This window comes from Bison bison, unplaced genomic scaffold (genome assembly GCF_000754665.1).
Source record: "Bison bison bison isolate TAMUID 2011002044 unplaced genomic scaffold, Bison_UMD1.0 scf7180017864375, whole genome shotgun sequence".
Lineage (NCBI taxonomy): Eukaryota > Metazoa > Chordata > Mammalia > Artiodactyla > Bovidae > Bison > Bison bison.
Genome location: NW_011494947.1, coordinates 2,369,733 through 2,383,037, shown reverse-complemented (window position 1 = coordinate 2,383,037; position 13,305 = coordinate 2,369,733). Strand labels below are relative to the sequence as shown.

General features: G+C 52.6%; 1 protein-coding gene across 1 annotated transcript in view; it reads left to right on the top strand.

Moving 5' to 3' along the window:
- LAMC3 (laminin, gamma 3) overlaps positions 1-13,305 on the top strand; it is a 63,437-nt gene that overhangs the window by 48,212 nt on the left and 1,920 nt on the right. The window contains 7 exon segments of the mRNA XM_010856944.1: positions 74-208; positions 1,724-1,871; positions 3,394-3,543; positions 6,020-6,122; positions 8,262-8,461; positions 9,632-9,778; positions 9,866-9,965. Coding sequence (XP_010855246.1) covers positions 74-208; positions 1,724-1,871; positions 3,394-3,543; positions 6,020-6,122; positions 8,262-8,461; positions 9,632-9,778; positions 9,866-9,965 — 983 coding nt within the window.

Below are 13,305 nucleotides of genomic sequence, written 5' to 3'. Positions count from 1 at the left end.
CGGGTGTGGCTTTGCACCTAAGCCCCGCTCCCTGTGAGCTCCTGGTAATGGCCAGGCGGGTATTTTCACACAGCCACAGGGACACCGCTGCCAAGATTGAGGCCACGGCTCGGAGGGCCCTGCTCGCCTCCAACACCAGCTATGCACTTCTCTGGAGCCTGGTGGAGGGCCGAGCGGCCCTGGAGGCCCAGCAGGAGCTGGAGGACAGGTGAGACCTCCCACGTGTGGGGCGGAGCCTGGGTTGGCTTCCTAGAGCCCACAGGGCCTGACCAGAGGCCAGTGGTTCCAGAAATGCCTGCCTTCCCTTGAGTCTTGATGTTCCCTGGGGTGGGGTGGGATGCCTGGGGTCTTGGGTCTGCTTGGTCGTGAGTTATAGGAACCCACTCATGCCTAGAGGAGGAAATGGCAACCCCCTCCAGTATTCTTGCCCGGGGAATCCCATGGACAAAGAAGCCTGGAGGGCTATAGTCCCTGGGGGTGGCAAAGAGTCGGACATGACTGAGCACACACACTCACGCCTGGGGGTGCAGCTCAGCCTCTGGAGAGAAGGGACGAGAAACGTGAAGGAGGAGGGTCCAGGTCAGCGCCTCCTCCCCCACCCCACCCCCACAACTTCCCCACCCCCACCCCAGGCCCCTGGGGAGTGCCTCTCAAGCACTAGCTTTCTTTTTGGCCCCTGATTCTCTGCTGAGGAGGGAGTGGCCCGCTCCTATCACCCTCATTCAGAGGGTCAGCGAAGACCCACCAACGTCTCACTGAGCCCAAGTGGACTTCCTAGATGAAAGACTCTGATTGGCCCAGCGTGAGTCAGGTGGCCCGTCCTGAACCAATCAGTATGGCTGGGCAAATCACATGACTCACTCCCAGAGGCAGGGGCGCTGGTTCTCCAAAAAGGGATGAGGGATGGGAGTGACCTCAGGGCGTGGCTTCCCTCATAGCTCAGTCAGTAAAGAATCTGGCTGCAGTGCAGGAGACCCAGGTTCAATCCCTGGGTCAGGAAGATCCCCTGGGGAAGGAAATTGCAACCCTTTCCAGTATCCTTGCTTGGAAAAAAATCTCATGTACAGAGGAGCCTGGTGGGTTGCAGTCCATGGGGTTGCAAAGAGTTGAGCACAACTGAGTGACTAACACTTTCTTTCTCAGGGGTGGACCACTCCAGCAGTACCCTTGGTTGGGGGAACTGGCGGGGGGCAAGATGTGGACAGCTGGACCGGAAAGCTATCTTAGTTGACTGATTATAGCACTTTGGGGAAAAAGGCCCCCAGAGCGATCATGCGACTCAGGGATCTCTCTTTACCTGGAGACCAGCATGCCCAAGGTCACCCAAGGGCGTCAGGGCCTGCGCTGCTATCCCTCTGCCAGTGCCAGGCCTTTTCCTCTTGGAGATTCATCTAGAGGAGCCAGACATTCACATAATGTGTGACTCTCAAGTGGAAACCAAGCAGGAGCCCCTTCAGAAAAGCGTGATTGAATTAAGTGAATGAAGGAACAAGAATGCAGTGACTCTGTGGCCTTTTCATTCATTAGAAAGCTGCCAAGTGGCAGCCAGCTTCTGAGGCCAGCTGCTGGGTACCCACTCCACAGATGGTGGCTCTGCCCGGGAAGTCGCCAGAGCCCTCTTCCATCGGGGATTCCAGTGGGGGCAGGGGGTGCGGCCGGGACAGCGATCGGGAGGCACAGCCTGCACCCGCTCACAAGCCACCCTGCCTCTGTCTCCCCCCAGGTACCAGGAGGTACAAGCGGCCCAGAAGGCGCTGGGCACGGCCGTGGCAGAGGCGCTGCCCGAAGCTGAGAGGGTGCTGGCCGCCGTGCAGCTAGCCGGCGTGGCCGCGGCCCTGCACCTGGCCTCACCTTCCGCCCCAGCATCACCGGTCAGCTCGGCTGTCCTTGGAGCTCCGCGTTGGGTGGGAATAGGGGAGAATGTGGCGGCTGGGAAACCAGTGTGGCCCTGGCCGAGGCAGATGACGTAGCTTATTTTTAGCTCAATAGTGGTTGATTAAAAGATAGGGCACCTCCATGGCCTGGCAGAGTGCCTGACTGGCACAGAGCTCAGCCAATCTTAATTATTGAAAATAATATTAAGGCCGAGGCCCCTTCTCCGTCACCGTGGCATTGGCAATGACACCAGACAGACATGGAGTTAAATCCCAGCCCCACCACTCAAGGTCTGTGACCTTGGCCAAGGCCCTTCCCCCTCTGTGCCTCGGTTACTGTGTCGGATGGAGCTCACCCTTTAGGTTATTTCTGGGCTGTATCCATCACGGGCGGGGAGGGCATTCATGCCTCACCTCTGGATAAATCAGTTCATCATGACTTCTCAGTAATCCTGAAATCCCAAAACTGGGGAGCTGAACTTAGAAAAAAAAAAAGACTAAACATATAGAAATGTATCTGGGACCCAGCTGGTTGGGACTGACGGGCCCCAGGCTAAATGCTCAGGGTCCTTGGTTCTCCCGCTGTGTATAAAGAAGGAAAACATGGGTAGTGATATGTCTGGCTCTGAGTGCTGTTCCAGATACTACTAAAGGTGTTAGGTAAGAAGCAGTCCCCACAGAACAGTCTGAGTTCAGAAGTACAGGTTATTGATCCTCTCCATTAACACCTTTCCCCTCCCCAGAGTAAAGCTAGACAAAGGGCCAGTTGGATTGGACTAGATACTGGTTTTCAGGCCCCTTATCCTTAAAAGGAGCCCTACCTCAGATACTCAAACATTCCTAGGAATCACTCTGCTTGCCTCAAACAAACAAAACCAGGAAGTCACTGCTCAGCTAGGATTCATTTCTGCCATAGAAAAAGAAAACGATCTATTGAGGGTGTTTCTCTGACTGGCTGTTTCCAGGTATAAGATTATGAGGAATCCTAATCTACCTACAGTTGGTGGCTTCCCCTGTAGCTCAGTTGGTAAAGAATCTGTCTCCAGTGCAGGAGATCCAGGCTGGATTCCTGGATTGGAAAGATCTCCTGGAGAAGGAAATGGCAACCCACTCCAGTATTCTTGCCTGGAGAATCCCACGGACAGAGGAGCCTGGAGGGGTATAGCCCATGCTGTCGCAAGAGTCGGACACGACTTGGCGACTAAACCACCACCACCACCTACAATGGACCAGTCCGTGTATTTAATTCAGGCTGGAATTTAGAATCAAGTAGGGAGTCTGAGGGAGGAAACACAGGTCAGGAAGGTCAGCTGAGTTGCCTGAGGCCACGCTTCTAGAAATTGCTGGGGCTGGAATCAGGCCTCAAGTGACAGGTTCCCCAGCCTGGCTTCTCTCGCCCTGGCTCCTCTTCGTCTTGGGGGTCCACATGCAGCCTGACCCCCACCGTCTCTGCCCCTGGGCTTCTCCCATCCTTCTGCCCCTTGAACCTTTCTTGCCTGAGCCCTCCATCTCCCGGCAGCCTCAGAAGTCCCAGGCCGAGGCCGTGAGCCTGAAGGTGCAGACGCTGGAGAAGACAGTCACATCGAGAGAGCACATGGTGACCGAGGCTGCCGGGTCCCTGCAGGCCACCGCCCAGGCCGTGCTGCAGGAGATGGAGCCCCTCACGCAGGTGGGCTCTCATGCTTTGAGGCAGCACCTGGAGGAGGTTGGGGCTGCCCCAGGCGTGATCTGGGGTCAGGGATAGCAGGGGAGGGGGGGCAAAGACCAGAGCAGTTCTTTCTGCCCCTCCAGCGCCTCCCCGCCAAACTCCAGACAACCTCAGTTAGCATGTGCCAAGGCAGGAGGTCCTGACTGCCTGAGAAGGAGTGAAGGTATGAGAGGAGGCAGGATGGTTAGACAGACAGAGCACCAGCAGCATCCAGGGCCGTGCCTACCAGCCTACGCAGTGTTAATTACGTCTGGGAGGAGTCTCCTTCATTCAGTCTTGAATTCGTTAGTTCACTTGCCAGATATTTTAGCGAACACCTACATCACTCCAGCGTTCAACCCCACAGTTGACAGCCCCGAAGCGGAGGGGGTGCTAAGTAATCAGGGAACTCAAGAATTATGGGGTGAATTTAGCCCAACCCAGTGGTTTCCAGACTATTAAGGTATAAGCACCCCTTCAAGTGTGTTTTTTTTTTTAACTTTTCATCTGAAAATCATTTTAGACTTAGAAAAAAGTTGTGAAGAAAGTCCAAAGAATTCCCCTATACCCTTCACACAGATTCCCCTTCTGTTAGCATTTTACCTAACCACCTTATAAAGATCAGAGTAAGGAAATCAACATGATATTTACACAATGAGCCTGATGTACAGACTTTATTCAAATCCATCATCCACTTATCCCAGCAGTGGCTTATCCCACAGACATCTTTATTGTCCTTTAAAAAACAAGGCTAGGGGGGAAGCTTGCTGCCAGCATCCAAAGAGCTGGGCCTTGTGCCTGTCACACGCTGGGTGAGCTGTGCTGTGTTAGGGTCTCCTGGGGTGGTACTCGTTGATCTAGTCCATCTCCCTGGTCCGGGGAGCAGATGAGGCCGCAGTAGGGTCAGGACCAGACCCCAGTGTGCAATGACTAGCCCGAGCACAGTGCCTCCCACCTTCCTCTCCCAGGAACGCCTCTGCCAGGCGTTTGGAGTAAGACTTAAGACATGAGGGCTCTTGGGCAGCATCTGGTACCTCTTCAAACCCACATGATTGATTGATTGATTGACCAAAATTCATGTGACATAAAATTACCCCACTCTTTTTTTTTTTTTGGCCAGGCTGTGCAGCATGCAGGATCTTAGTTCCCTGACCAGGGATTGAACCCATGCCCCCTGCGATGGCAAGGTGGAGTCCTAACAACTGAAACACCAGGGAATTCCCTAAAATTACCCATTTTAAAGTGTACAACACAGTGGCATTTAGCACACTCACCAAGTTGTGCAACCATCACCTCTCAGTTCGGAAACACTCATCACCCCAGAAGGAAACCCTGGAAGAGAAAACTTATACCCGTCAAGCAGTCACTCCTCAGCCCTCCCTCCCCCAGCCCCCGGCAACCACCAGTCTGCTTTCTGTCTCTGTAGATTTACCTCCTCTGCACGTTTCATACAAATGGAGTCATGTGATACGGGCCCCTTTGTGTCTGGCTGCTTTTGCTTACCGTAATATTGTCCAGGTTCATCTACATTATGGTACATATCAGCACTTCATTCTTTTACATGTGATGATGTGTGAAAGTCACTCAGTCGTGTCTGACTGTTTGCAACCCCATGGACTATACAGTTCATGGACTTCTCTAGGCCAGAATACTGGAGTGAACAGCCTTTCCCTTCTCCAGGGGATCTTCCCAACCCAGGGATTGAACCCAGGTCTCCCACATTGCAGGCAGGTTCTTTACCAGCTGAGCCACAAGAGAAGCCCTGAATAATATTCCACCATGTGGATACACCACATTTTGTGTATCCATTCATCCATCAAATATGTATTCTTTTGAGTATCCAGCCTTATTTAGTGGTGGGTTTCCTTGGTAGCTCAGTCAGTAAAGAATCCATCTATAATGCAGGAGACCCGGGTTTGATCCCTGGGTCAGGAAGATCCCCTGGAGAAGGAAATGGCAACCCCCTCCGGTATTCTTACCTGGGAAATCCAATGGATGAAGGAGCCTGGCGGGCAACAGTCCGTGGGGTCACAAAGATTCGGACACGACTCTTAGCAACTAAACCACCACCATCACCTTATTTAGTGACAGTGGGGAAGAAACTAATTTCCTAGGAGTAAAAGTTGTGTAAGAAACAGATTCTCTGTTTCACATCCTCTTGCTGAGATACAGCAGCATTCTGAAAAGAAACTTTCAGTCATCCATCTTTTTTTTTTTAGTTCTTCGGTTCCAGTGTTCCTTTAAGATTTTGTGGGACAGATAAGCTCTTGGGAGAGATATTCAAAGTTTAACATTGATAGAGTAAGACAAATCAGGTAGTCCTGGTAAACAGTAGAATTCAGTGTCCGTTTTGGTGCCCTTTGGGGACCTTGTATATTTGGGTTTGGTGCCCACCCGACTTGGCTCTGCCCAGAACACCCCCAGCACCACCTGCCCAACCTCTCCCATCTCTCTCCAGCTGCACCAGGAAGCCAGAGCCGCCCTGACCCGAGCTTCCTCATCTGTCCAGGCTGCCACGGTGACTGTCATGGGAGCCAGGACTCTGCTGGCTGACGTGGAAGGTATGTGTGCCCTGCTTAGCCCCAGGCTCATCAATGCACAAATGCGCATGACAGACACCAGGGATAGGGCCTCACCCTGGGCAGGCCTGGCTGCAGGGGCCAGAGGTCCAGTCACGTAAACATGAGCCAAAGAGACCGTTCCCTGGGCCTCTCAGGACCGCCCTTTCCTGTCGCTGCTTGTCCCTCCCCATCTCGCATACCACTCACCCGGTTCTTGCCCACATGGCCATCCGTCACCAGACCACACAAAGAACCCCTCAAGAGCAGGTGGGAAGAGAATCTGATGCCGTCAGCTGTCCGTCCCTGATCCAGGCCACTCTGGCTCAGTTACCTGGTACAAAAATGGCTGCCCTGGTCCAGTGTCCAGTGGGGCTCTGGGAAGGGATTCGGTGTTGCTCCTTAGAAGGGAGCGTAGGTTGATGCCAGTCCAAGTCTCTCTTGAACTTTAGGAAAATGAGGCCAAGTGCCCCCATTTTACAGATGAGTAGACCAAGAAAGGAAATTCTGCTGCATGAAATGTGGAACAGCCCTTAGCCTGTAACTGTTCCGCCAAGAGAGGGTTTGTGTTCAAATAAGTTTAAGAAATGGAACGTGCTGTAGATGTCCCTGAGGCCTTGCAGTGCGCACCTGAGAATACTAAAGGCTCTGAGAAGTCCTGCAATAAAAAAAACAGGTTCACTTTTTATTGGTGTGCCTCCATGGAGCATGCGGGATAGTTCCCCCATCAGGGATTGAAACTGTGCCCCCTGCAGTGGAAGCGCAGATTCTTAACCACCGACCACCAGGGAAGTGCCTCGGGTTCACTTCATATAAACTTAGTTGACATTATGCCCTAGCATTTCTCAACACCCTGTAGAATTAGGACTCCCCAGCGTGCCCTTTAAGAAACACCGGTTTTTTGTGTACAAGAAGCAAAATAGATCTAACCTTTGGATTATCCTCATAGAATGGTTATGTACTATTACGTCCTTGAAAATTATAAGGCTTGATTCTTTTTAAAATTTTACTTTGTCTACCATGGGGGGCGGCCCAGAATGAGATGGTTAGATGGTTAGATAGTATCACCCACTCAATGTACATGAATTTGAGTGAGCAAGCTCCAGGAGACAGTGGAAGACAGAGGAGCCTGGCATGCTGTAGTCCATGGGGTTGCAAAGGGTCCGACACAACTTAGCAACTGAGCAACAACTACAATCATCAGTACCCCTTGGGATAAATTTCCCTTAGCATTTGATCTCAAAGGAAAGGGAGAAGTCTTTCTCTGTGGAGAGACACTGCCTTTTATTAGATAATAAAATCCGTGTGAACTGTCGAATTTCCCCTTTTGTCCTGGCTGCGAGGAGGCTAACTGGTGGACAGAGCATCTGGCCCTGCACTGGCATGGTCCTGTTTTCTGGCACTTCTCACTCTTCCTCATCCCCCAAGTTACCTATGGCCCTTGGTTTTTCATTTTAATGGTCCAGTTGATCTATCATGATAAGCTGCCTCAAAGCCTTTGTAGAAATGGGTGGTCCATAAAAACAAAGAACTGGGTGGATCTTTCTATATACCGGGCTGTGGCTCCCATCTCCACTGGCCCAGGCATTGACCATCATGTAATCCTGTGACTTGTAAGTAGAGTTGGCCCAAAAGTCCATTTGAGTTTTTCCGTAAGATATTCCATAACCGAAAACAAGATCCTCCCAACTGGTTCAGTGGTACAGAATCTGCCTACCAATGTAGGAGACTCAAGAGACTTTGGTTCAATCTCTGGGTCAGGAAAATCCCCTGAAGGAGGAAATCACAACCCTCTCTAGTATTTTTGCCTGGGAAATTCCATGGACAGAGGAGCCGGGCAGGCTACATACAGTCGATGGGGTCACAGAGTCAGACAAGACTGAGCACACACTCATGCAACCAACTTTTTGGCCAATCTGATATCATAGTATCACGTCAATCTTTACACTCACAGAGCACTATGTCTCATTTAGGTTTTTCCTGGGTGATCCTGAGAAGTAACACACGCAGATCTCGTGTGTCTCACTCCTCTGCTCACATTGTCCGAGGGTCTGGGGACGGTCAGCTTCCGGTGGGGACCTCCTGTCGGGCTCTCCAGGCGTGAGCCCAGCCCTCCTGACACAGCCTCGGCTGGGTTTACAGGAATGAAGCCAAGGTTTCCTCGGCCCAAGGACCAGGCCGCACTGAGGAGGAAGGCGGCCATCGTCCAGGACAGGATCCTTGCAGACTCGAGAAAGAAGACCAAGCAGGCAGAGAGGATGCTGGGAGATGCGGCTTCTGTCTCCTCCAGGGCCAAGCAGAAGGGCAGGGAAGCCGAGCTGCTGGCCCAGGACAGTGCCAAGGTCAGGGCCAGGGACGTGACTCCTGCGGCATCCGTGTCTTCTGGGCCTGGGGGAGGAGTAGCATAGAGGAGGTGCCCTTCTGTGGGGCAGCTGCCCTCACACATTTGCTCCCTTCTGTGTGCAATGCTGAGTACTCTGCACTTACCAGGGGCTCCCAGGCTCTGAGCTCTGGAGCTTTACACGGGTGACCCTGTTGATTTTGCATGAAAGAGATGTCACTGCAGTCCCCATGGGATGGGCGGGGACCCTCAGGCCAGCCTGGTTCAGTGGCTTCAATCACATGAGCAGGACTCACACCTCGGTGTGTTGGGCTCTACTCCCTAAACCTCTCAGCTTTTCTTGTTTAATTGGGGCCAAATTTGAATTGATGTGAGTCTCCCCAGCACCTTCACTGGCTTTGTTGCTTGGGTCCCAAGTGAACTGCCTTTATTTTTTTAAGTGTATTCTTTTTAAAAAATTAATTAATTTGTGCTGAGTCTTAGTTGCAGCATGTGGGATCTTGGTTCCCTGACCGAGGATCAAACCCGTGTCCCCTGTATTGCAAGGCAGATTCTTAACCACTGGGCCACCAGGGAAGTCCCCTAAACTGCCTTCACAGCTGCCTAGAGAAAGTGCTGGATTTGCAGGCGCCCCCAGGCTTGGTTTCTGGTCCTGTCATTTCGATTTCAGCCAGCTCCTCTCCTCTGCAGCTCTGATTCCCCATCTGTGAAATAGCTGGAGTTTCTCCTCAGAGGAGAGATGGGTAGAGTCCAGCAACCTACACTGTGCCAGCATCTGGTACATACCTGTTGAATGAATGAGTGAATGAGCAAACAAATAAATGATCGTGAAGTGATGAAGTGAAGTGATGACCACTTGGCATGATGACCATTAATATCCTTTACCTCTAAAAGGACTCTCTTGGGGACTTCCCTGGCAGTCCAGTGGTTAAAACGTCCCTTCCAGTACAGGGGGTGGGAGGTTCAGTCTCTGGATGTGGGGCTAAGATCCCACATGTCTCGCAGCCAAAATATAAAAAAAAAAAAAATCCATAAAATAGTAGCAATATTGTAGTACATTTAGTAAAGACTTCAAAAAATGATCCACATTAAAAAAACAAACAAACAAACTTAAAAAAGGAAAAGGACTCCTTCCACTCACCCTCCCCTCTCTGCTGCCTCCCACCAACAGCTCGCCAAGGCCTTGCTGAGGGCAGGGAAGCAGGAACACCGCCGGGCTAGCCGGCTCTCCAGCCAGACGCGGGCGACCCTCGGACTGGCCTCCCGGCAGCTGCTGGCCTCAGAAGCACACAGACAGGAGCTGGAGGCGGCTGAGTGGGTACGAGACCCCCATGCCTTTTCCTCCTGGTCCCGGGAACCAGCTGGGAGCCGCTCAAGCTTTTCCTTTCCCCCTGCCCCTCAAAAGGATGGTGCCGGGCTGAGCCAGATGGAACGGCAGATCCGGGAGTCACGCACCTCTCTGGAGAAGGACATCAAAGCCTTGTTGGAGCTGCTCGCCAGGCTGGGTAAGGAAACCCCACGGCCAGGCCCTGGCCCCCTGGGTCCCTGGCACACCTCTGGGATCTTTCTGTGAGGCCCAGTCCAGGGGAAGGTTGTCTCCTAGCCCTCCTATCCATTGCTTCCCGCATCCTGAGCCTTGTGGTCAATTGCAAGCATTTGTAACTGCTCCAGGCCCCCTCACATAAGGCAGGGTTGGGGTCTAGAAACAAGCTCACTTTGTGCCTCCAGGGGCTGCTAGTCAGGAGGAGGGAACACTCACTACCTGCACAACACCTGTAGGTACCAGGTGACTGGATCCGCCCTCAGTGGTTGAGGATCTCAGAGAAGGAGAGAGAATGTCACAAGAGCAAGCGTAGCACTGGGGACCAGCTGCTGGCTTGGGATCAGATAGACCAGGATTCAGGTCTGGCACTTTGCCTTCCTGGGCTGTGAGATCTTAGGAAAATCACTCACCCTGTCTGAGCCTCAGTCACCCAGTCTGTGAAATGGGGTCACAGAGGGTAATTTACAGAGTGCTTGCCACACAGTGTGGCGTGTGCGTGCCTGTGTGCTCAGTCGCTTCAGTCATGTCCAACTCTTTGTGACCCCATGGACTGTAGCCTGCCAGGCTCCTCTGTCCATGGGGTTCTCCAGGCAAAAATACTGGAGTGGGTTGCCATGTCCTCCTCCAGGGGATCTTCCCAACCCAGGGATCGAACCCACGTCTCTTACATCTCCTACATTGGCAGGTGGGTTCTTTACTGCTAGTGCCACCTGGGAACTGTGATGAGTCAGTAAATCATGAAGGGGACAGCCCCCAGGACGCGGAGCCCTCGAGCAGGGGTGAGGGGCTCGACTGCCTGATAGCAGTTAGGCTGAAGTGCTAAACTTCAGTGAACTTCAGGGAAGCAGTTGGCTTTGCTGGTAGCTCAGTTGGTAAAGAACCTGCCTGCAATGCAGGAGGCCCTGGTTCGATTCCTAGGTCGGGAAGATCCTCTGGAGAAGGGATAAGCTACCCATTTGAGTATTCTTGGGCTTCCCTTGTGGCTCAGCTGGTATAGAATCCACCTGCAATACAGGAGACCTGGGTTTGATCCCTGGGTTGGGAAGATCCCCTGGAGAAGGGAAAGGCTACCCACTCCAATATTCTGGCCTGGAGAATTCCATGGACTACAGTCCATGGGGTCACAAAGAATCAGACACGACTGAGCGATTTTCACTGCTGAAGTGAACAGCATGCCGTTTTAAAACACACAAAACATTAAATTTGCCATTTTAACCATTTTTCAGCATACATTTGAATGGCGTTAGGTACAACATTCACCTTCCCATGTGGCCCATCACCACCACCCATCTCCAGAACTTTTTCATCATGCCAAGATGAAGCCTGTCTGCATTATACACAAAGCCCAGTCCCCCACCCCCAGCCCCTGGCAACCCCTGTTCCACCATCTGTCTCTGTGAATTTGGCGTTGTAGGCACCTCACCTAAGTGGAATCATACAGTGTGTTTCCTCTTGTGCCTGGTCTATTTCACTCAGTGTGACATCCTCAAGGTTTGTCCATGGGATAGCATGCATTTCAATTCTCACTGTCAATAAGCCAAAGGGAAATCAGCATGTTCTGCATTTCGCCTGGACACCAGACCCCCACTCAGCTATTTGCACACACGGTCAGATCTCATTTGAACCTTTCCAGCCAATGATCCTGATGCTCTTGCTATTCTGCAGATGAGGAAACCGAAGCACAGGGAATTTAAATAACGTGCCCGGGGTTCCACAGCCAGTCAGTGGGTCACGCTCAGGTCTGACTTGACTCAGAGTGTGTCCACTTGTAGCCACGAGTCTATACCCACAAGAACTCAGCACACTGGACACGATTCAGCCCAGCCTGAATCAAACGCTGTGTGTGGGTAAAGCCATTCTCACCACTGTTGTCATTCACTCATTTACGCTGGCACTGGGGTTGACCCGGAGGTGCAGGAGTGACCACGCACACCTGGACCCTGTCCCCACCCCCAGGAGATCCAGCTGGGCAGGCAGAGCGGAGGCTGTACGCTTCTCCGAGGCCAGGCTGTTTGGACTTTCCGGTGGATGGTGGGGCCTCTGAGGGTCTTTGCTGGGAGCATCTTCCCTCTGCGTCTTCCCAGCCCGGGCTCAGCTGCTACAGCTGCCTGCCCTCCAACCCAGCCTTCGTGGCCCAGGAAACTCAGGGCCACGGGAGCCTGTGGGGTCCTGTGGGATTCAAAGCCATTTAGGGGACTTCCTTTATGGTGGTCCAGTGGCTAAGACTGTGCGTAGGGGGCCTGAGTTTAATCCCCAGTCAGGGGACTGGATCCCACAGGCGGCAACCAAGCGTTTGTGTGGCCGCAACTAAAGATCCTGCATGCCGAAACGAAGATCGAAAAATCCCACGTGCTGCGACTAAGACCGGACACGGCCTGATTAATTAATTTTTAAAATGCCATTTAGAATTTGTTTCCTTGTCTCCACCACTCTCCCACCTGGCTCAGCTGTCTTCCTGTTGAGTGTCACCTTAATGACAAGCTGACAAAGCCCAGGCAGGGGAGACAGCCGGTGGATTCCATGCCACCATCATCACCAAGTTCCTAGGTGAGCACCCGGCCCCACCCACCTCGTTTCACACTTGGAGAGGCTCCGGGGGAAGTCCTTCACCCCAAGCAGCAGAGCTAATCCGGGCCCCAGGGCCAGGACTAGACCCCCACTGCCCGCTTCCCAGGCCTGCAGCCCCTCCTGTCCCACGCCCCCTCATTCTCATGCCAGAGACCTTTCTTTTCACCTGGTGTCCCTGCATCCCAGGTGAAATCCATCCATAAGCATTCGCTCTCAGCGAATCGACCGCTTGGGGGAGCCAGCAGACACGTGGGGACCTCTCTGTCACACACGCTGCTTTGTAGATGAGGAAACCGGGGCTCAGGACTCACCCAAGGTCTTCTCTTCTTTAACAGTAAAAGTAATACCAGTACCAAAGCTTAACAGCTTCTCCATGCCACCTGAGGAAAACTTCCAAGGTTGGCATATAAGCTTCAGTCAGTCAGTCAGTTCAATCGCTCAGTCGTGTCCGACTCTTTGTGACCCCATGAACCACAGCACGCCAGGCCTCCCTATCCATCACCAACTCTCAGAGTTTACCCAAACTCATGTCCATTGAGTCAGTGATGCCATCCAACCATCTCATCCTCTGTCGTCCCCTTCTCCTCCTGCCCTCAATCTTTCCCAGCATCAGGATCTTTTCACACGAGTCAGCTCTTTGCATCAGGTGGCCAAAGTACTGGAGCTTCAGCTTCAACATCAGTCCTTCCAATGAATACCCAGGACTGATCTCCTTTAGGATGGACTGATTGGAT